The sequence below is a fragment of the Miscanthus floridulus genome, chromosome 6, assembly GCF_019320115.1.
Source record: "Miscanthus floridulus cultivar M001 chromosome 6, ASM1932011v1, whole genome shotgun sequence".
Taxonomy (NCBI): Eukaryota; Viridiplantae; Streptophyta; class Magnoliopsida; order Poales; family Poaceae; genus Miscanthus; species Miscanthus floridulus.
Window position 1 is genome coordinate 26,124,277 of NC_089585.1, and position 22,457 is coordinate 26,146,733.

General features: G+C 47.5%; 1 protein-coding gene across 1 annotated transcript; it reads right to left on the minus strand.

Moving 5' to 3' along the window:
- Window positions 1-18,462: 18,462 nt before the first annotated feature.
- LOC136457912 (protein MOTHER of FT and TFL1 homolog 2-like) lies at window positions 18,463-20,954 on the minus strand. Its single transcript, XM_066457924.1, has 4 exons — window positions 20,561-20,954; window positions 20,342-20,403; window positions 20,137-20,177; window positions 18,463-18,936 (listed from the first exon to the last, which is right to left on the minus strand). Exons 1-4 carry the CDS (start codon window positions 20,753-20,755, stop codon window positions 18,719-18,721), a joined length of 516 nt encoding a protein of 171 aa, XP_066314021.1. The 5' UTR covers window positions 20,756-20,954; the 3' UTR covers window positions 18,463-18,718.
- Between the last annotated feature and the right edge of the window lie 1,503 nt (window positions 20,955-22,457).

The following is a 22,457-nucleotide window of genomic DNA, read 5'->3' on the forward strand; positions in this document are numbered from 1 at the left end:
CAGGGTGCAACTAGTTGGTTCCCATATGCGATCGATGGGGGTTGTGGCTGCAATGGAACCTTGGCTGCTAGGAACTTTCAGAGGGCTACCAACTAATGCCAGTTCTCCCGGTGGCGTCACTAATATCCATGGCTCCATAGACAGTCCTTGCTCCTCTAGCGCCTTCGCAACTTGAGCCTTTACTTGGAGCTCAAGATTAGTCTCCCGGTCTCTACCATATTTCTTGTACATATGCCTGTCCTCTTTGAATCCTTGCTTCTAGGTCATCCTTTTCCCTAGCCCCCTGGTGCGGCCTGTGTGCTCCTTGTTTCTCAAGCCAAGGCTAAGCTCATCCCTCTCTCTGGAAGGATTGAATGAGCCCTTCTCCTTATCTTTAGCATATTTCAGTATCCTTGATACTGCCTCTTGGGTCTCCGGCTTATCAAACTTAAGATTACCACCGGATGATTCTGTACTCCTTGCATATATCCAATTCCTTGAGCGTACCTTCAAATTTGTCACATCGATATTTCCAGTAGCTATGACCTCTTCGTCCATCTTCCTAAACTGCTCTTCCTTGGCATAGTAGCCACCAGGCCTAGATGATGGTGGTGTTTGTTCCTCTTCGCCAGCTCGGTGTTACGGGCATTGAGCTCCAATGCCTCAAGTGAAGTCTTTTGAGCCACGAGCTCCTCCCATTGACTAAGAGTTATTTTACTAAACTCGTTGAAGGGAGTTAACCCCTTTTGGATATACTTCGTGTTGTGCTCTGACCTCCAACATCGAAATGACTCTCCCATCATCCTAAAAGCATTTTTACCAGTTCTTACTTACCCTCCAGAAATCTAAAATTGAGCTTCAGCTGCCTATCCCATAGTTCATTCTTTTTGTTCTCTGGTACCTCTTTCTAGTTAGGGATTGCTAGGTTCAATTTACCTCTTACTAGGGCCCCGATCACATTACGGAATCATCCTCTTAATTCCTTTAGCTCAAGGATCTCCCCTACTGGCCTGACCTCTGTTATCACATAGCATGCCTTATCTAGATATAGATTTCCTTTTCTATCCCCTTGTTTCCTCTTAGGCTTGGTAGTCATGGTTATGTCTTGAGGTTGTGGAGAAGAGGCATCATGATCCGTCTCTATGGTTGTTGCCTCTGCTCTCCTTTCCTCTACTCCGTCTTGTCCAGCGAGATGTCACGGACATCGACGTCGTCTTTTCTGAGTTTTAGGAGGGACCTGTATATACGACAGGTCAAAGTGTTAGCAGAGGTAACACAACCAAAGCTTTAGCAAAATTTACAAGCTAAGGCTTTTTCCCTACCTCCTCGTTCAGGTCAAAATCCTTATCCAAATCTTCCTTTGTTGGCCTCCTTCTAGCTTCACATGGGAAAGGATCCTCAGTATTTATATATCCCTCTTCTGAGTCCTCCTCCTCCTCATCATCATCAACTTCTTCGCCTTCAGCAGCCTCTCCTACTCTTCCTTCTGCTCCCCCTTCCTCCTCGTCACACTGCTCCTGAGTAAGCATCACTTCTAGATTCTTTTCTAACTCGTTATCGAACAACTCCTGAGTAAGCTGGTCCTCTAGTGCTTGCTCCTCATAGGTTGGGTGCTCATCATGCTCGGGGCATCGGGCTACACTGTCTGGTGTCCGCCATCCGTCTTGAAGGTCAGTGCACTATCATGTCGTCATGTTCAATCTTACTTACTTCATATGGAAAAAGTTGTTGTTTTTGAAATAAGTATAGTTTGAAACCATGACTATTGATATGTTTCTAAATTTTCATGTTTAAAACATGAGAATCATATAAGTAGAAGATGTATCTCCAGAAGTACTGTAATAATATTATATATCATTCGGTTCTATTGTAACACTACAATTAAATTATTTATTTGAATATAAATTTTTGGAGAGCATGTCAATGTCCAAAATAACATTATTCTTTCGTGGTGAGTGGTACTAAGGGGTTATATACCTGCATGGCTTTCTAGTAATAAGGCAGGAAGGATACTGCATAAGCGAGGTCTCTAAAGTGTTTAACTCTTGTGCAGTAGCCATAGTCTTGTGTCATGTAGCTACCTGTTATGTAGTAACATGCCAAATACTCCAGGCTCCTGAGCACTGGTACCTGTTTGTCAGAAGTCATTACATGCTTAGTCATTTTGATACTAATACAATAATTTATGCTCAAGTATGTAGTAGCCTATCGAGTTGTTATACTCCGGTCTTTCTTTTGTGAATTTTACAGCTTGGTATTGGGTTAACAATCTACCAGCTTACTGTTGTATGGTAGAAGTAGAAGATCTCTCTTTTTCTCCATAGGTCACACTAGATGCCTCCCTGTGATGGCATTTAGCAAATTTTCCAACCATTTTGCTTGCCTATTGGCCTCCAGCATGGCTTCTATCGGCTATTAACACTTGTCGGCTTCCTACAGGCTAATTTGTTTTTGCTTCCTACAGGCTTACCGATAGTACTTGCCTATCGGCTTCCTGCATGGCTCCTATCGGCTACTATATGGCTACATGATCCTATCGTCTCCACTCTGTTTCTTATCCTCTCCTCTATGTTTGGCAGCAGTAGCTGCTCTATTTGTTTTGGCAAGCTGGTGCTGCTCTATTTGTTTTGGTAAGCAACAGCTACTTTTTTGGCCTCCTCTTCTCTCCTCTCCTCTCCTTTTAGCCTATGATGAAATTGTCATCTCCATATATTATCTGAAATGAGCTAATGATCAAATTCTTGTGAGGAATTGGGCATCATCTACCTTATCTTCATGCACTTCTTTGTTACGATGCCTTGATGCTCCAAGATCATGATCAAATGATTATTGACATATTTCTAAGGCCTCTTACTCATACTCCTCCTATTTCTACTAGTACTACTACTTCTACTACTACTACTACTACTACTTCTACTACTACTACTACTGCTCCTACTACTACTTCTACTACTGTCCTACTACTACTAATTTCTACCTTTTGCTTATAGCAGTAAGTGATTTCCTATGTTTTCACATTGGCCGGTTTCTACTGTTAACTATATTTGTGATATTTTCTTGGACTACTCCTCCTCCTACCACTACTCCTACTACTACTACTCCTCCTACTACTACTACTCTGTTTTTTCTTATATAATGCTAGTGTGTAGTGGTTGTTGCTACTACTACTACTCCTCCTCCTACCACTACTCTTACTAGTACTCCTCCTGCTCCTACTACTACTCCTTCTCTGTTTTTTTGCTTATATACTGCTGGTGTGTAGTGGCTGCTGCTACTACTACTCCTCCTCCTACCACTACTCCTACTACTCCTCCTCCTACTACTCCTACTCCTCCTCTTACTACTCCTATTACTCCTCCTCCCTATACTTGCTACTCCTACTGCTGCTCTTCTTTTAGTGATGCTCCTACTACTACTCCTAAGTGGCTGCTGCTCTTACTCTACTACTACCACTCTACTGCTACACTTACTCTACTCTACTACTTTCTACTTACTACTACTACTTGCTACTCCTAAGTGGTTGCTGCTCTTACTCTACTACTACCACTCCTCTATTTTTTTGCTTATATACTGCTGGTGTGTAGTGGCTGCTACTGCTGCTGCTGCTACTACTACTACTACTGTTGCTGCTGCTACTACTACTACTACTACTACTACTACTACTACCACTACTCCTACTACTCCTCCTCCTACTACTACTACTCCTACTACTCCTCCTCTTACTACTCCTACTACTCCTCTTACTACTTGCTACTCCTAAGTGGTTGCTGCTCTTACTCTACTACTTCCACTCTACTGCTACACTTACTCTACTCTACTACTTTCTACTTACTACTACTACTTGCTACTTCTAGCTACTAATTGTTGGCTGCTGTTGCTTTTTTTGCCAAATCTCCTAGGACTCGCCTAGGACTTATTGTCCTGTCTTTTGCCATCAGCTGTTGCTCTATGTTTGCTAAGTAGCTGTTGGTTTTTTTGTCAAATCTCCCCTCTCCTTTGTTTTGTCAATGATGAAATTGTCCAAGTCCATACATTATATGGAATATGAGCTGATGATCAAGAACTTGTGAGGAACTTGGCATCATTAGCTACTCATAGGTTGGGTGCTCATCATGATCCTTGCTGGATCATGCCTTCCATGATGATTAGTGACATAGAACCTAAATGCCCTGTTCGAATTATTTTAGCAAATACAACTTGTTAGTATCCAAAAGTGAATGTTACAAGTATGTATACAAACATATAAGCTAATGAGGATTGTCGATATGTATAGTCTTGAGAATCGATATGAAGTCTTTGTATGTCACCGAGTCCCTATCTATTGAATCAAAGACCCATGCCATGCTCCTCCCGACATCGATGGCTATACAAATCCAGTGGTTGCTGCATGGATTTAATCATAGAACTAGATAAGCTCTTTTGCATCGAATAAAATATATCGAACAAAGCTTTAAGTATAGAGTTGAACTTACTCGAAGTTGTATGGTAGCCATATAGTAGAGTATTGTTGGAGAGTTTTGAAAGCCAGGGCAATGTATGCCACAACCTTAAGGGACTCTTCCCTTAGTTTCGCCGTACGGATGTGCTCTTTCTTCCGAAGAGTCTTTGCAGCAGCTAGTTCTTTGGCATCCAGTTTCCACTGTTTAGGGTAATTAAAATTTATTTGGGCTATAGCTTGAGGGTCTAGATACCCAGCTTTCACACTTGGCATTTGTTTGATAATGTGCACTTGCATTCTACAAATCCCGGCGTGGGTTAGTTACAACAAAATTCAAAGATTACATTCATATCATATCAGGAGGACAAGGACTTATAGGCACCACGTGCGAATTAGATTCATCTCCATTTCTCCTAGGTGAAAGCATGTGTGCTTGTTATTGAAGTCAAAGACAATTTTCCTGGTTGGGCTTCCAAATATGTCGGTGGGGAAGCATGCTTGTATGAGGTCTATGCTTGTTGGGAGAACACGCAAGTACCAATCATGGAACCTTCTTATTCCAAGTGGTAGGCGCTGGATGTCCCAGTTTGGTACGAAGGGCTTGCCTCTTTCATATGTTTTTGGGCAATCCTTTGACCATTTGATGGCATCAACATTTAGATGCAGTTTTGTAATTTGGTGGAGTTTGCTAGTGACGGCCTCCTCAGAACCCCGTGATGGGACTTTTTTAACTTGGTTCTCAGGCTTGAACTGGTCATGGAAATACCACTTAGACACCGACGATACGTCTTTCATCAGAACATAAACTGGCCTTATGGTGATTGGATGCTTCTTTCGAAGTTCCCATTCAGGCACGTCCTCATCTTCTTGTGCATCACCTTCTTTAGGAGGCACTCGTTGTTCATGTATCGGCTGTGCTTATTGAGAAGACTTTGGCATCTCATCATGCACTTGCTCGGTACGAGCTGGAGAAGGTTATGGCATCTCATCAGGCACTTGCTTGCTAGGAGGCAGGGAAGAATGTGGCATCTCAGGAATGTGGTGGTCACGAGACGGTGAAAATATCTCCCCGACCTCAATAACTTGCTCCAAATTTGGGAGAGGGGGAGGCGGCGAAGAAGCAGTCAATATAATGTCCCATTTGTGCCAGAGGATGAACTGCCCCATAACGTCTCCAAGTAACACCAGCCCCTCGGGAGTTGCATAGTCTATCCTCCACTGCATGAACTCAGGCTTCACGGTAAGCACCTCAACCCTAGTATAGTCCGGTGGTATCTTATTATTGTGGTGTAAGCCACCAAGAGGATGTGCCACACCCGTTGCCACCTCCATCATAGTGTTCTGCCGGCCGTTGAGAAACACCAGGGTGCAACTAGTTGGTTCCCATATGCGATCGATGGGGGTTGTGGCTGCAATGGAACCTTGGCTGCTAGGAACTTTCAGAGGGCTACCAACTAATGCCAGTTCTCCCGGTGGCGTCACTAATATCCATGGCTCCATAGACAGTCCTTGCTCCTCTAGCGCCTTCGCAACTTGAGCCTTTACTTGGAGCTCAAGATTAGTCTCCCGGTCTCTACCATATTTCTTGTACATATGCCTGTCCTCTTTGAATCCTTGCTTCTAGGTCATCCTTTTCCCTAGCCCCCTGGTGCGGCCTGTGTGCTCCTTGTTTCTCAAGCCAAGGCTAAGCTCATCCCTCTCTCTGGAAGGATTGAATGAGCCCTTCTCCTTATCTTTAGCATATTTCAGTATCCTTGATACTGCCTCTTGGGTCTCCGGCTTATCAAACTTAAGATTACCACCGGATGATTCTGTACTCCTTGCATATATCCAATTCCTTGAGCGTACCTTCAAATTTGTCACATCGATATTTCCAGTAGCTATGACCTCTTCGTCCATCTTCCTAAACTGCTCTTCCTTGGCATAGTAGCCACTAGGCCTAGATGATGGTGGTGTTTGTTCCTCTTCGCCAGCTCGGTGTTACGGGCATTGAGCTCCAATGCCTCAAGTGAAGTCTTTTGAGCCACGAGCTCCTCCCATTGACTAAGAGTTATTTTACTAAACTCGTTGAAGGGAGTTAACCCCTTTTGGATATACTTCGTGTTGTGCTCTGACCTCCAACATCGAAATGACTCTCCCATCATCCTAAAAGCATTTTTACCAGTTCTTACTTACCCTCCAGAAATCTAAAATTGAGCTTCAGCTGCCTATCCCATAGTTCATTCTTTTTGTTCTCTGGTACCTCTTTCTAGTTAGGGATTGCTAGGTTCAATTTACCTCTTACTAGGGCCCCGATCACATTACGGAATCATCCTCTTAATTCCTTTAGCTCAAGGATCTCCCCTACTGGCCTGACCTCTGTTATCACATAGCATGCCTTATCTAGATATAGATTTCCTTTTCTATCCCCTTGTTTCCTCTTAGGCTTGGTAGTCATGGTTATGTCTTGAGGTTGTGGAGAAGAGGCATCATGATCCGTCTCTATGGTTGTTGCCTCTGCTCTCCTTTCCTCTACTCCGTCTTGTCCAGCGAGATGTCACGGACATCGACGTCGTCTTTTCTGAGTTTTAGGAGGGACCTATATATACGACAGGTCAAAGTGTTAGCAGAGGTAACACAACCAAAGCTTTAGCAAAATTTACAAGCTAAGGCTTTTTCCCTACCTCCTCGTTCAGGTCAAAATCCTTATCCAAATCTTCCTTTGTTGGCCTCCTTCTAGCTTCACATGGGAAAGGATCCTCAGTATTTATATATCCCTCTTCTGAGTCCTCCTCCTCCTCATCATCATCAACTTCTTCGCCTTCAGCAGCCTCTCCTACTCTTCCTTCTGCTCCCCCTTCCTCCTCGTCACACTGCTCCTGAGTAAGCATCACTTCTAGATTCTTTTCTAACTCGTTATCGAACAACTCCTGAGTAAGCTGGTCCTCTAGTGCTTGCTCCTCATAGGTTGGGTGCTCATCATGCTCGGGGCATCAATCTACCCGTTACCTTTGGGGATCAGTCCAATTATGGGACTGAGACCCTCACCTACGATGTGGTAGGGTTCCCTAGAACTTTCCATGCCATCTTGGGACGACCATGCTACGCAAAGTTCATGGCCGTCCCCAACTACACATACCTCAAGCTAAAGATGTCGGGCCCACACAGGGTCATTACCATTGGCACCTCCTTCCAGTAGGCCTACAAGTGTGAAGTCAAGTGCTGCGGCCATGCCATAGCAATCATCGCCTTCGGGGAACTCACCGCCCTCAGGGAGGAGGTCATTGAAGAAGCGCCCGACGCAAAGAAATCGGTCGGGTCGTTCAAATCGGTAGGGGGCTCCAAAGAGGTCCTCATAGACCCAGCAGCTCCAAGGGTAAAATGGTACACATAGGTACAACAATCTCCTTCGAATAGGAAAGCGTGCTCATCGACTTCCTCCATGACAACAAAGACATCTTTGTGTGGAAACCCTTGGATATGCTAGGCATCCCGAGGGAGGTCGCCGAGCACACCTTGAAAATACACCTAGGCTCCAAGCCGGTGAAGCAACGCCTATGCCGCTTCGATGAGGAAAAGCGTAGGGCTATCGGTCAAGAGATAGAAAAACTGCTTGCCACCGGATTCATCAGGGAAGTGCACCACCCAGAGTGGTTAACAAATCCTTTTCTTGTACAGTAAAAGAGCGGGAAATGGAGGATGTGTGTCGACTACACAGGTCTCAACAAGGCGTGCCCAAAGGACCCATTTCCTTTACCATGCATAGATCAAATAGTCGACTCTACCTCAGGGTGCGAAACCCTCAGCTTCCTCGATGCGTACTCCGGCTACCACCAAATCACGATGAAAGAATCCGACCAACTCACGACGTCTTTTATCACCCCCTTCGGATCGTTCTGCTACATCTCAACGTCGTTTGGTTTAAAGAATGCTGGGGCCACCTATCAGCGCTGTATGCTCAATTGCTTCAGGGACCTCATCAGGTGGACCATTGAGGCCTACGTCGATGACATCGTAGTTAAGCCCAAACAGGCTGACCACCTTGTCACCGATCTTGCGCAAACCTTTGTGAAACTCTGGCAAATTGCATCAAACTCAATCCCGAGAAATGTGTTTTCGGGGTCCCGAGGGGTATGCTGCTCGGCTTCATCGTCTCCGAGCATGGCATCGAAGCCAACTCGGAGAAAATCTCAGCCATCACAAGGATAGCGACTCTTATGTAGGTTATGCCGACCTCGTCGCAAACATCGAGCCCAAACCCCACATGGACACATCTGGTTGGAGCTTCCCATCGCTCATATCACCAAGATAACGTTACCAAACCCCACTTTCATTTTAATTTAGTGACACATTAAAACCATACATCCCAGCATTGCATATGCAAATCTCTGCATCTCAACGCTTCGTGTCACGTCACGAAGTGGTAGCCGCCTCATTCAATATGAGCAGCGACCGACCGAGGTTCGAAGGCTAGCCCACGAAGGGCTTGAGGCCGCCTTGCATCACAGAGCCAGGGGTGAAAAAATAGAGATGAGCCCTAGTGGCCTTGCCTGACCCCACTCAGGAGTGGACAGGGACGCCTCAACCTTTCTCATTCGATTCTAACCCTGAGCCAAACCCATAGAATCTCTGTCGAGGAGAGGCCAACGGGCCACCTAAGCCTATCAAACGGCTTGGGCATCTACCGGGAGGCGGGTTAAGAAGTAGTGAAATGCCATATGAGGGCTCTACCGATCCTGTCAGCGAATGATGGACCCAGATTTCACCTGAACATACCCAATAGCGAGCTCATTGAGCGCGACACTCAAGCCATCGAGGCAAGTGTCGTCGACTCAGCCCCTCCGATTGTGGAAACTAAGCATGGGGTAACGCGTGAAAACATGGCTGACCCCTATTAGACCCTAAAGGGCTTAGGGGCTCGAGCCAGATCGAGAGACCGAGGTTCGAAGGTGACCCGCGAAGGGTCTAGAGCCGCCCCGCGTCGAACAACAGCCAGGGGGGAAAATGCAGATGAGCCTCGATGGCCTCTGCCCAACCCGCATTGAGGTGGATAGGGTCATCTCAACCTTCTAGTTCAATCTAGCCCCTAGCCAAGCCCATAGAAACCCCATTGAGGGGGAATCTGTTGGAAGGCGGGGCAAGGAGCAACAGAATACCACCCAAGGGCTTTGCCAACTCTGTCGCAAAGCAATGGGATCAGATTCTGCCCAAACATCCCCGTTAGCAAGCTCATGAAGCACATCACTCGAGCCATCTAGGCAAGTAACATCGCCTTAACCCCTCTAGTTGCAAAAAACCGTTGATGGGGCGACAGTCACAAAACGAGTCGGCCCTTGACTGAATCCCCACCACGCGCAGGGGCTCGAGGAAGGCTAGACCATCAATGAGATCGAACATACGGTCATGCAGCGATCGCCAAGTAAGGGGAATGTGCGAATACAAAACGTAAGTTCGCTTCCCTCTCTCTGGTCTCCAGTAACATCCGACCCCAGCAACCACAAGGGGTCGGATCTCACTTGGGGGCTGATAAAGGTACGGGTACCTCCTTTCCTTTTTCAAAAAAGTCTTTATAGTAGACCTCTTCCTCGCACCAAGACTGGAGGCAAAGTTCGAGGGAACAGATTGGTAAGACTGCAAAAGGTCGATGCCCAGACGGCTACGGTAATTTTGCTCACCAGCATAATCAAAATTTCCCCTAAGCACCTCGGGTCCTATGGTCTTAACAAATGGAAGGATCAATCTCTTTTCATCACAAAAAGGGAAGAAGGTAAGACCAAACAAACGAAACCAAATTGCAAAACAAAAGCCATGAATCCGTTTTCAAACACAAAAGTACCGACACTTGTTCACATATTACAGATAAGTTTTTATCAAACTTATTCAACTAACTACTTCCGTGGAGGGAGAACCGATTCTTTTAGCCTGTTCACCAGGTCCCGCGCAAGGGGAGTCACCACCTTCTCCATCTCGTCCAGCTTAGCATCTTCATAGATAGACACGAAGCCTTGGCTCATTACCTCCAGGTTGATCTCCCGATCATAATGGGAATGGGCGACAACGAAGGCTTGGGTGATCCCGGCGTGAAAGGCATCCTCCTCAAGTTGGCCCAGCCGCGCCGTGATACCCACGGCATGAGCCGCGAGTGAGCTAGTTTCCATTGGCTGTGCCACCCTTAGGGCATCGATGACCACCCCGACAGCGGCTTGCAGAAGGTCATGCTTGTCACTCTCGGTCTAAAGGATCCCTCACACTTCAGTAAGCTCCTTGTCTAGCCTGGTGGCGACGTTCTCAGTGTCCAACCTTCGGTTCACTGTGGCTCCAAGATCTGCCCAGAGGGACTCGACCACCCGACGCTCCTCGTTGCGCTCCCGGATGGCCTGGTTGTGATCCTCACGGGCTGTGCCATGCTCTGAACGAAGTCTTTCCTCAGTCCGGCATAGCTCGTCCTGCTCCTTATGCAACCGGGTGATCACCTCGGTGTCTCGGTCCACCCTCTGCTGCAACACCACAGACCTCTTCTCAGCCTTTAGCTTGAGGTCTTGCTCCCTCTCTAGCTCCGCTAGGAGCTCGACGGCCTGCTCACTATCTGCGGTGTCCTTCTGGAGCAGCTTGTCCCACTCCTTTCAGATCCTGGCGGCCTCCTCCCCATCTAGCTTCACCCTCACTGACAAGTCCTCGAACATCCTATGGATCTCCTCTGCGTCCCATTGCGCCTCGGTCTCCCGCAGCTAGGCGGCAGCCAGCTGCGCTCCCACATCTCCTCACAGTCGGGCCTCCTCGGTAAGGTGGTCCCATTCTGCCTTTTGCTCACGGAGGAACCGGGACTTGTTCCGGCTATGAGCAACAATACACTAAAAAGAAGACCGGTATAAAAAATACAAAAACACAGAAATGCATGAAGAAAGAAGAAAACAAGGGAGAAGATCAAGCAGATACCTGGCTAGAAGGAACGAGGATTTCGCGCAAGGCACCACTGGCCTCCCTCAAGGCACCCATCACAGCCAAGAACCTGACATCAAGATTTTCTCGCTCCAAGCTCTTGGCAGCATCGTCAAGCGAAAAAAGAACCGACATTGGGTCCTAAGCGGCCATCCACTAGAGCGGCGGCCCGCCCTACGTAGGGGAGCGGCTGCCTCCCAATAACAGGGCCAAAGGCGGCTCCCTTCTGGTCCTTCCCACCACCGTCACAATGCCCGAAGACCCTCTGGCCATGTCCTCCTCCATCAGGCCCACCTCGGGCGCCATGGCCTGGGCCGCCGGTGGCGCGGATTGCGCCGCTCCCTCAGGCGCCACCATGGCGACGTCTGGCCCCATCGGGCTTGCCGTGGTCGTGGGCACCACCGCCTGGGTCTCCGGTGGCATGGACTATGCTGCTCCCATGGATGCCATCGCGACTGCATCCGGATGCGCCTGGCTCGTCGGGGTTGGGGACTGTCCGGCCGCGTCCCTCTCCGTCCAGCCCATGTTGGACGTCGTCGTTTGAGCCATTGGAGGCACGGACTGCGCCGGCCCCTCGGACACCACCATGGCTACGTCCGACGGCTCCTGGCTAGGCGCGGTCACGACCACATCCGCTGGCGACACCGGACTCCCGGTTGGTGGGGTCGCGCCCGCCATGAAAGACGTCGCCTACTCGGCAACCACCAAGGGCGCGGGCGCCGCTAGATCGGCCAATGAGGCCACAGCGTCAGCGCCGCTCCTGCCTGAAACAGGGGCGACGTCGGGCAGCGTGGTCTATCCCACCTGGAGGGCAAGGCTCTTCTTGGGTGCCAGCCCTAGAGAACGGCCCATCCACAAGAATCTACATGAAGGTGAAGGGTGTAAGGTCAAAGCGGGAAAATAAAAATGAGGAAAAACAGGGGAATCAGTGGCTTACTCTTGCGCCTTTGGGCGGCGGGAACATTTTGGGGATGAACCCCTAGACCCCCTGACTTGTCTGGGTGGGCCCGCTTCGAGCCTATCCCCTGCTCTCGGGTAGGGGAGCTCGTCTCCCTTATCTCTGAGGGTGCGGCAACATAGCCGCCCCTCTCCGTTAATGCCTTGGGCAGGGCGGCAACACCACCTGCCTCCATCATCTTGTGGGGCGCGACAACATAGCCGCCTCCCTCCATCAGCACCTCAGGAGCAGCGGCAGGTTCACCTCCTCCCACCCACCGATCCTCCGCCGGCACCCCACACGAAGCGGCGGACTCTCCGGCTCCCACCGGCCCCAAGGACGGGCTAGAGGTTCGGCCCACCTTAGCCGACCTCACGGACTTGCTTCCCTCCACGTGGAACAGGAAGGGCCCCTACATGGATGGGTGGGCACTTGTCAGTGTGTCCTCGTCCACCAGGACGTCCCAATCCATGTCGGTAGCTACCTCATCGTCATCATCGTCATCATCGTCATCATCGTCATCACTGCTTACCTCCTCTCCTTGATCTCGTGCCTACTGCTTCCGTATCATCTCCTTCCTCTTGAGTTCCCTTGTCCTCTTGTCCCACTCATCCATGGTGCGATTCACCGCCGCCAGGACCTAGTCCTTCAGCACCGGGGCTAGACTCTCCTTGAAGGAAAGTCTCCTCGGCTGGTCCCACCATCCCAAAGTTAGCATCAAGGGGTCAGAAATTCAAGCAAAAAGAGGAGCACGGGGAAAGAAAGCTTACGAAGTCAAAGAACCCTAGTCCCGGCCACATTGGGGGATGCCCCAGCACTGGATACACATGATCAAGGGCGACACCAGCGGAGTCCTTTAAAGGCTCCATCGCCTCCTTGATGCGCTGTGCCACCTCAGAGGGAGGAAGCGCTTCATCGACGAGCATCGTCCCTTCAAACGACACTCCAGGCACCATCCGGTGTAGGAGAAGCGTGCTCGCCATCAGCGGCGCCACCCTCCTCACATGGTAGGCGCCAATGATCCCCAACCCCTTCATGCCCCGGTCCTTCAGAGCAAGGAGGGCGGCGAGAAGGTCGGTGATGTGCTTCTTCTCCTTAGTCAGGACACCCTACTTCCACGACTCCAGGGCCTCTTCGATGAGGCGCCCTAAATACTTCAGTAGGGGGGCATTCATGTTATCCTTGATGTAAAACCACTACGAATGCCACCCCTTGCTGGAGGTCGACAGATGCATCAATGGGTAGCCACTCGCCCGGGTATGGCGTAGATGAATGCTGGCACATCCCATCGGCACACTCACCTCCTTCCCCCCAACCCACCTCTTCGATAGGCTGACGGTGAAGAAGTGCCACCACAAATCAAAGTGGGGATCTAGAAAACCTTCACATAGGGAAACAAATGCCGCCATATGTTGGACCCCATTAGGAGTAAGATGCTAAAACTCCACCTGGTAGTAATCCAACAGCCCTCGAAGAAATCTATGCGTAGGTACGGTGAATCCCCGCTCATGGAAGATAGCAAAGGACACGACATACCCATTGGGCGATGACAGCTCATCCTCATCACTAGGCAGTAGCCACCCCTCAGTGGTGGCTGACGGGCGAAGGAGGCCGCGGTGGACGAGGCCCTCCAAATGCCAAGGGGTAATGCCAGATCTGCCCCACAGCTCCATTGAGGCGTTGGGAAAAAAGGTGGGTGCGAGCTCGACAGCAGCTACGACGCGGATGCGAGGCTAACAATGGCGACAATACGGACATAGGAGGCTAAGACGATTGACGGCGGAAGAGTCAGACGCAAAGGTGAGGAGGCGGAATACAGAACCTTGGGGGTGAACCCCGTGGTTTTATAGGGGCGACGGATGCAAGAAGAACAACCATCCGCCTCGATCTCCGAGCCTACCACGCGCACCGCCGTGTCACCTCGTGGGATACGCGCCCACGATCCCTATCCTTTTCCACTGAAACCGTGCTGGATGGTTCACCTTCCCAAGCGGACCAGACTCCTTTCCCACAGAGGGGATATGGGTCAGAATGCTTCTTCTCTGGCCCACCTGGGCCTAGAACGTCCAGGGATCGGCCCAACGGTCTCGACGACCAACCCAACAGAGGATGGGCCCATAAGCAATCGAGACCTAGGTACACGAGCGTCAGTAGGCCTCGATCCAAAGTCGAGCCCTAGCTAGGCTGACCCTGGACAAAATCCCTACGAATGGGACACCAGGGTTCCCTTAAAGCTTTCCGGTTGATGAAACCAAACCTCATAACCTTACCCGCGAAGGGTCCAAAGCACCCCCGGGTGATTCTGCCCAAATCACCCGGGGGCTACACCCATCGAGTGCGCTCGCGCGCACCCTCTGGCAAATCAAAATACCCCTAGGGCGATTCTGCTCGAAACACCCGGGGGCTACTATCGGAGACCTAATACTAGGATACCCAATGAGGTGGAACTAATAACCATCGAACATTTACGCTTCCAATCAGATAAGAACGCTACCACAGGCCAACACCCTTGTCCGACACGCCGCCCGAAGGGGTGGGACAAGACGCGGCCACTTGCTAATCCGGTAAGGGCATGGTGTCGCCAGGGCACGGGCACCCGATGAACGTGCCACTCCCTGACACCATCTGGCCGTGTCAGTAAGGCTGACTCTGCGAAAAAGGAGGGCTCAACACCTTCAGAGGGACTTCTTGGCCCCTAGTTTTTTCTCCTTTCTCCCATCTATAACCCTGCTCCCCCCTTGGTCTATAAAAGGAAGGGCATGCCCCCACACTAAGGGGATCGACTCTGGATGGATAAGTTGAACACACATGACACTTCATACACAGCTGAGCAGCGACTAAGCTCTTGGCAACCTTTTCGATCATTCCATCAGAGACTTGGGACTAGTCCCTCTCTCGGTCGTTTGTACCCCCTGCTATGAACCTTTTCTCTATGCTAATAACATAAGCAGCAACAGACTGGACGTAGGGACATTCAGCTCGAACCAGTATAAGCCTTGTGTCCTTTAGTGCACCATCCGTGCCTAACGCGCATCAATTATAAATTTACTAGCCGGTGTTTGTTCGAAACACCAACATTGCTCTACTTATGAAGTCCTCCTTTCAGAACGCATCGTACATCTGCTCCCCATGCCTCCATAGCCTCTCCATTTCTTGCATCAAAGGCTCGAGGAACACGTCTATATCAATGCCTGGTTGTTTAGGGCCAGAAATAAGAATAGTGAGGAGAAGGTACTTTCTCTTCTAACACAACCATGTTGGGATGTTGTACATGGTCAAGATCACTGGCCATGTGCTGTGGCCGCTCATCCTCTCATTGAAGGGATTCATTCCATCGGTGCTCAAGCCAAACCGTACATTCCTTGGGTCATCGTTGAATTCTTTGTGCTTCTCATCAAACCTTTGCCACTGACTGCAATCAGTCGGGTGTGCAATCTTATCATCATCCACCTTGCGCTCATCATCCCACCATGTCATGAGTGTGGCTTCTTTAGGGTTTAGGAAGATACATCTCAAGCGGTCGGTCACTGGCAAGTACCACATTACCAAGGCAGAAATTCTTCTCTGCTTTGCATCGTTGCCTAATGGAGTGTCCTCTAGGGGCTGAGATTCTTGTACCACCTTTTTTGTACCCTTCTTATTCCTCTTTTCCCCGTGGATGCTTCATCTCCACCATAAATGTCATTATTCTTGTACCGACTGGCCCCACACCGAGGACATTTATCCAGTGACTTAAACGTTTCGCCATGAAAAAGTATACAGTGGTTGGGGCATGCATGGATTTTTTCAACCTCCATTGTCAATGGACTTATGACCTTCTTCACTTGGTATGTGTTGGTGGGAACTGAGTTTGGTTGTGGCAGCACCCATGACAGGAGATGCAATAGATCATTGAAACTACAGTCTAACCAGTCGTACTTAGCCTTCAGGATGAGCAGCTCAAGCACAAAATGTAGCAATGTCCAATGTGTCGGACAACCATTTTCAACACTATACACAGTCTCCTTTGATGCTTTTGTCACCCTTTCCAAATTTTCTAGACCTTTCAGGCTATTTAGTAAAATCTCTGGTCCAAGGGCTCAAATCATGTCCTCCAAATCGTCTTCATCCCTAACACGTGCTCCACCATCATTATTGGCACCACCTTCGTCGTTACCATCTCAACCACCAGCATCACCACCTTGTTTATTGCCAAACTCGAAATCCATTTGTGCATCAAGCTCTGCTGAATATTGGGACAGGGATTCTATGGGTTCGTCGTCGTATTCCTCCTCATCCTCGTCGTTAACAATAACCGTTTCACCATGATGAATCCACACTGTGTAGTCCTCAACAAATCCTCGCATAATCAAATGTGATCTGATGATAGTCACATATGTCCATGCCATACGGTTCTTATAATCTTTATAGGGGCAAATAATTATATCCTTATTCTCTTTCAATGTCGTTGCATGCTTCTTTGCGGCTTCAATAAATTTATCCACCTCTTCACGGAAACCTGCCTTGAACCTTAACGAATCATACATCCAAGAGTTCCTGTACTCCATCTTTTACAACAACAATAAAATAAACATTAAAGGACTACTTATTCAGATATATATAAAAATAAATCAAATTAATAATTACTTGAGAATAGTTGTATATACTTCAGATATATATGAATATAAATCTAATATAATTACATGAAACATACAAACACACCATGGTAGAGGAAAATTAATTAATGGTCCATTTATCCATAAATAATTAAAATACATATTTGTTGATTACAATAAACAATTTCAAAGACAACAATTAGCAACAATTATACTTTACCCAATATCTTTCATTTAAACCCTAGTTCAATTTTATCAAACATAAATTTACAAAAACAAAATTAATAAAAAAACCAAACCCTAGATCTAGATCTACATGCACATGAAACATGCATAAAATTAACTAATTGTTCACTAAAATCAAGAAACATGGACCAACTAAGGGTATGATCTTGTTCCCCTCCCTAATTTACCCTAGTACATTTAAAACTTGGGTCTAATTTGCTTCATAAGTAGCTCAAGCACCACTAACCAACCATTAAAACTTCAAAAAAAGTGTGGAATAGCATTTTCTTACCTTCTACAACCTCTCCACCAAAGGATTTGAGACCAAAATCTTCCCCCCTTAGTAGAGCAATTTTTGGGAGGTGCCCAAGGCCTCCTCACCTTTCTTTCACGGGTTGAAGTGAGTGACCCGAGGAGAAAGAAGGTGCTGCAGTTGTGCTATATATGGGTCATTTATAGGGGCGGCTGGTGATTAAGCCGTCCCTATAAATCGGAGGTATTTTATATGGGGGCATTTGTAGGGGCGGCTCAATCACCAGCTGCCCCTACAAATAGAAATGCCAGGGGCGGCTGGTGAATGAGTCGCCCCTACAAATCAGACCTATTTGTAGAGGTGGCTCGTATCACCAGCCGCCCCTGCTGTTCCATTTATAGGGACGGCTGGTGTCTGGGCTCCCGAGCACGCCACTGTAGGGGCGGCTCTATCACCAGCCGTTTCTAAAAAAAAATTCGTTCCGTTGCTAAAAATCGTTTTTTACGTAGTGGTGGTGGGTGGCTATAGGTAGCATGCCTTCCAGCGAGCGGCAATGGTTAGCGAACTCTTTCTACTGTCAGACCGGTTTAAAAGCTAAGGAAAAAACCACCAGAAACCTTATAAACTGAGTGGTGTGTGGCACTTCTAGCAACTTAATTTGGTACAACATATAATCCAACTGATAATTTCTCTACTCGCTTAGACATGCTTTGCTAAACCAACCTGGGTAAAAAGATGACCTAACTAAGGCCCTGTTTGGATTAATAGAGCTAATAGTTAGCTAGCTCATTGGATTCAAATATATCTAGCTAGTAGTTTAGTTAATTGTTAGCTGAATACTCAACAAACAACTACTCCTATTTCACTAGCCGTTGGACTGGACTAGCTAATAGCAGTTAATATTAGCTATGAGCAATTAGCTAGCTAACTATTAGCCGCACATGGATCTAAACAGGGTCTAAACAACTCAACACAACCACTATATCACAAAACCCAACTCAACCAACTAGCTATAAACTTGCACCAGCACCACACCATAAATATTATGTAAAATGATTGAAATAGGCATGATTGACACAAGTTTAAAATGATCGAAGCGCCAGCTGCTGTTATTACCCAGAATAAGTGACCACATTAGACTCCAAAAGTCACAGTCCATGCAAAACACGCATGCATGGTTATACATACATAGATGCAAGCGCAGATCGAGCTACATACACAGACAGCCACACTGCGAACATATACCAACAGAGAGTATGCTTACGGTGCAGTAAAACTTTTTTATTCACCGGTCATACGTAGCCGCCGGCGGTGTGGTCGTTGCACGCACGCGCAGGCGCAGCTGGCGCGCCTTGGATCGGAGTCAGGAGCTGCTAGCGGCGGCGGTTGGCGGGCTCCTTCTGCGCGTTGAAGTAGACGACGGCGGTGGGGAGGCCGAGCTCGTTCGCCGCCGCGAACGCGCGCGTGTTGAAGTTGGCGCGCTCGCCGGGGCCCTCCGCGTGCACGCGCGTCTTCTGCTCGAACAGCACCAGCACGTAGCGGTGGATGCCCACCGGCGGCCGCGGGCCCATGTACTCCACCACCTCCTCACCTGCACCACACCATGTAGTAGCACCAACACGTGTCAACGCTCCTGTGCCGACGCTTGGCGTGCGCTGGAGCGGCGGCACAGAGCGTGCTGCCGCCAAACTCGGGCACGGCGCGATGACGGCTCACGTGAAAGTTTGTGCCATGCAGTTGTGGGCGCAGCGCGTGCACATGCAGATGAAGATCATTCAGGGTATATATGCGTGCACCAAGTATAGATGCACGGTACCGCATGGCCGGTACGGTGAGGAGAAATACAAGCCAAGATTCTTCTCTATTTATTTATGTTGTATCAATTATATTATTAGAAAAGACAGATATGTACAAGCCAAGATTTTGTAGTTTTCTCGTTTGTGAACAGGGAAAAATACATACTCCACGTATAGCATTGGATCAGGTAGGTATAACTGAGAGGAGATAACTGGATTGACAGGTTGTAAATGGTCTAGTGTTTAAATTCCTTCCATTTTGAAACTTTTTTGCATTTTATCATTTGTATATATATTCCTAGTTATTCTCGAAAAAGGAAAACCTAATCGAATCATTCTTTTAAGGTCAGGCAAGGACATGTGGATGTTGAAATTTATATATGTAGTACAATTTGCAAAGAGTGTTTCAAACAAAAAACAAAACATTGAAGATAACAAAACTATTAATCATGATCACTCTGTCCTGAAATATAATGGACTAATAAGTAATTATATGCATAGTATTTGTAGACAACTCTCTTAGCAGTGCACTAACTCCTTGAAATGCAGAGTAAAACAACGTGGACAAGTTATGTAATACGAAATAATAGCTATACGTATTTCCACTTATCCTTCGCTTATTGCTTTAGTCTGTACGGAGTATAATATTTGGACATTTCGGTACCATGCATAAAATGGAAACATTACTACTGTTAATTTTGGGATTCCTTTTTAGTCCTTTCTTCAATATATCAAGAAAATAATCGACCGAAGCACACATTTATTTATTTATGACAATAAAAAGCATATAGGGGTACTATACTTAAATTGGTTATTTGGTACGTACTTACTTTATTCCTGAACTATAAAGCATTTTATTTTTTCTAGATACATATGCACTTATCTGTACACTATGTCTAGATACGTAAGCAATGTATCTAGAAAAGTCAAAATGCCTTATAATTTGAAATAGAGAGAGTATATAACATAATGAATTGTCTTTAAATTGAGCTCACCTTTGCTTGCATCCGTTCCTCCTGGTATGTTAGTCACTATCCTGCACGCCGCAAATTGACCCAGGGAGAGACATGCATGCATGTGTAGCAAGAGAATAGAAATTAGGCAGCTGGACACACATATGGTATATATATAGTAGAATAAAGGGCCTTGATCGGTGCCAGATCATACACACAAGTAGCAGTAGCAGACAGCAGTACATACCAGTGGAGGTACTCCCTCATGGTCGGGTCGCTGGGGCTAGGCGCATCAGGGTCCGTCATGATCTGCGACATGCAGCAAGTTGCAATCCATGTATATAGTCATAGTTTCGGCGCATACATAGCATATATGCATGCATGTCAATTGGAGGCAGAGAAGTGTACCGCCGTACGTGCAGCAGCGACATCGACACGTGAGCCAATTAAGAACAGCTAGCCATACCAGCGTGTAGAGGTCGTTGCGGCGGCCGGAGATGCGGACGAGCGGCGGCGCGGCGGTGGCGGACGGCTTGAGGAGGCAGCCGTTGCTGATGTCCTTGGGGCCGTAGGCGACGGTCATGGAGATGGAGGGCACGAACAGGTCCACCACCTCGCCGATCACCCGCCCCACCACCAGCGGATCCACGAACCGCGCCATGACGACGACGATCGACGACGACGACCTTAATTTGGCTAGCTAGCTAGCTTGGCTAGATCGAGCTCAGCTCTTCTTCTTCTTCTTCTTCTTCTTCTTCTTCTTCTTCTTCTGTGTACATGTGTGAGAGAGAGTACTGAGTAGTAGTGTGTGTACTAAAAGTCCTTGTGCGACCTTGCGTTGCAGTGTTTAACTTCTTCTGTCGCGTGGTGATGATGGTCGATGACGTACGCACAGTAGTTGAGATGGAGCCGCGTGCTGTGTCTAGCTAGGCGTGGTGCACGTACACGTACAGGCAGGGCGGCACAAAGCGCTGGGTTTTGCCATGGGACTTGGACTATTGGCACGACGCAATGCAGGGGCCCGGCAAACTTGACACGTTAGCTTCAAAGCTGGGCCATCAGTGGGCAGCGTGCCACGTGTGTCATGATGATCTGGACAAGGTGGGTGGTTGTCCACATTTCATGAATCTATCTATATATCCATCCATCGATATTTACGTACTCCCTCTCCGGTCGTTCAATTATATAATACAGAGAAAGGTAACTATATTGCTATACACATATACACTTTTCAACACAAATCTACTTGTATCATTATTTCAAAGTAACTATATGTTGGCTACTTCATGCAAATTAAAGGAAAATGCCATTGTCCATGTGACCAAAAAGGTAGGCTCTATCCACCATCTGTTCTGTTGATCCAAGCCTCCATTCGCCAATTTACTCAGATCCAAAAAATGCACCTTATTTTCGGGTTATTTTCATGCCATCTACATTAGAAGCCTGCTCTATTGCATGACATGTGGATTTGATGTATGGAAGCTGGCCGATGAGTTCTCCTCGTCTTCATGGCTCAACCCCTTCCCTACTTCCTCCGACTCTCCAACTACCAACACCATCATCTGACGCTATCACCTCTACCCCCTCCCCCCAACTTCAATGTCTGCTTATTAAAGACTTGTCTTCAACCATCGTAAGCATGACTCCACCACCTGCCATTGCCGTGTCAGACTCTACCCACGTCTCCCATCTCTGTTCCTGCTCCAAAAATTTTAGGAGTCGATTTTGAGTGCGTGTGCATCCATATTTTTATTCGTAGGATATTTTGCTCAACTAGAAGGATTTAGACATAAGTGGAAAGCTTTTGGTCTTTGAATCAAAAGTTTGGTTGTAAACCAAAAGATTAATTTCCCAAAAAATAGAAAGTTGTTTCCTAAGAGATAATTTGCCCCCTCTAAATTTAATAATTTATTTGCCTTAATTGGAACTTCTGTCCATGAATTAAAGGTTTTCCCACTAATCAAAATCATCTGAAAGCTAATTAAATGAATCCTTATAGTGGCAATAGCTCTAGGGATGAGAGGAGAGGTATATCATGGAAGATGAAATGGAGGGAGGGAGTCGGATAAACAATTAAGGCAAAGACATGAATGTCAATGGAGAATTTGCCATGTAGAAATTAATGGTTCTCCATTCATGTTCCCAAAATTGAGAAAATGTTGTGGTGGAACTGTCCGGTTTAACCTGATCCAAATATGCTCGTCACCATTACGACACTAATTAAGCACACTTGAAACAAGTCAAATTTGATAGTCTGACGACTCCACCCGAACAGAACCTAAATCATCCATGTTTTCATCACATCTAGGATCACAATACAAAAGTCATTTTAAAACCTTTCACAAACAAGTTCAAATACATAA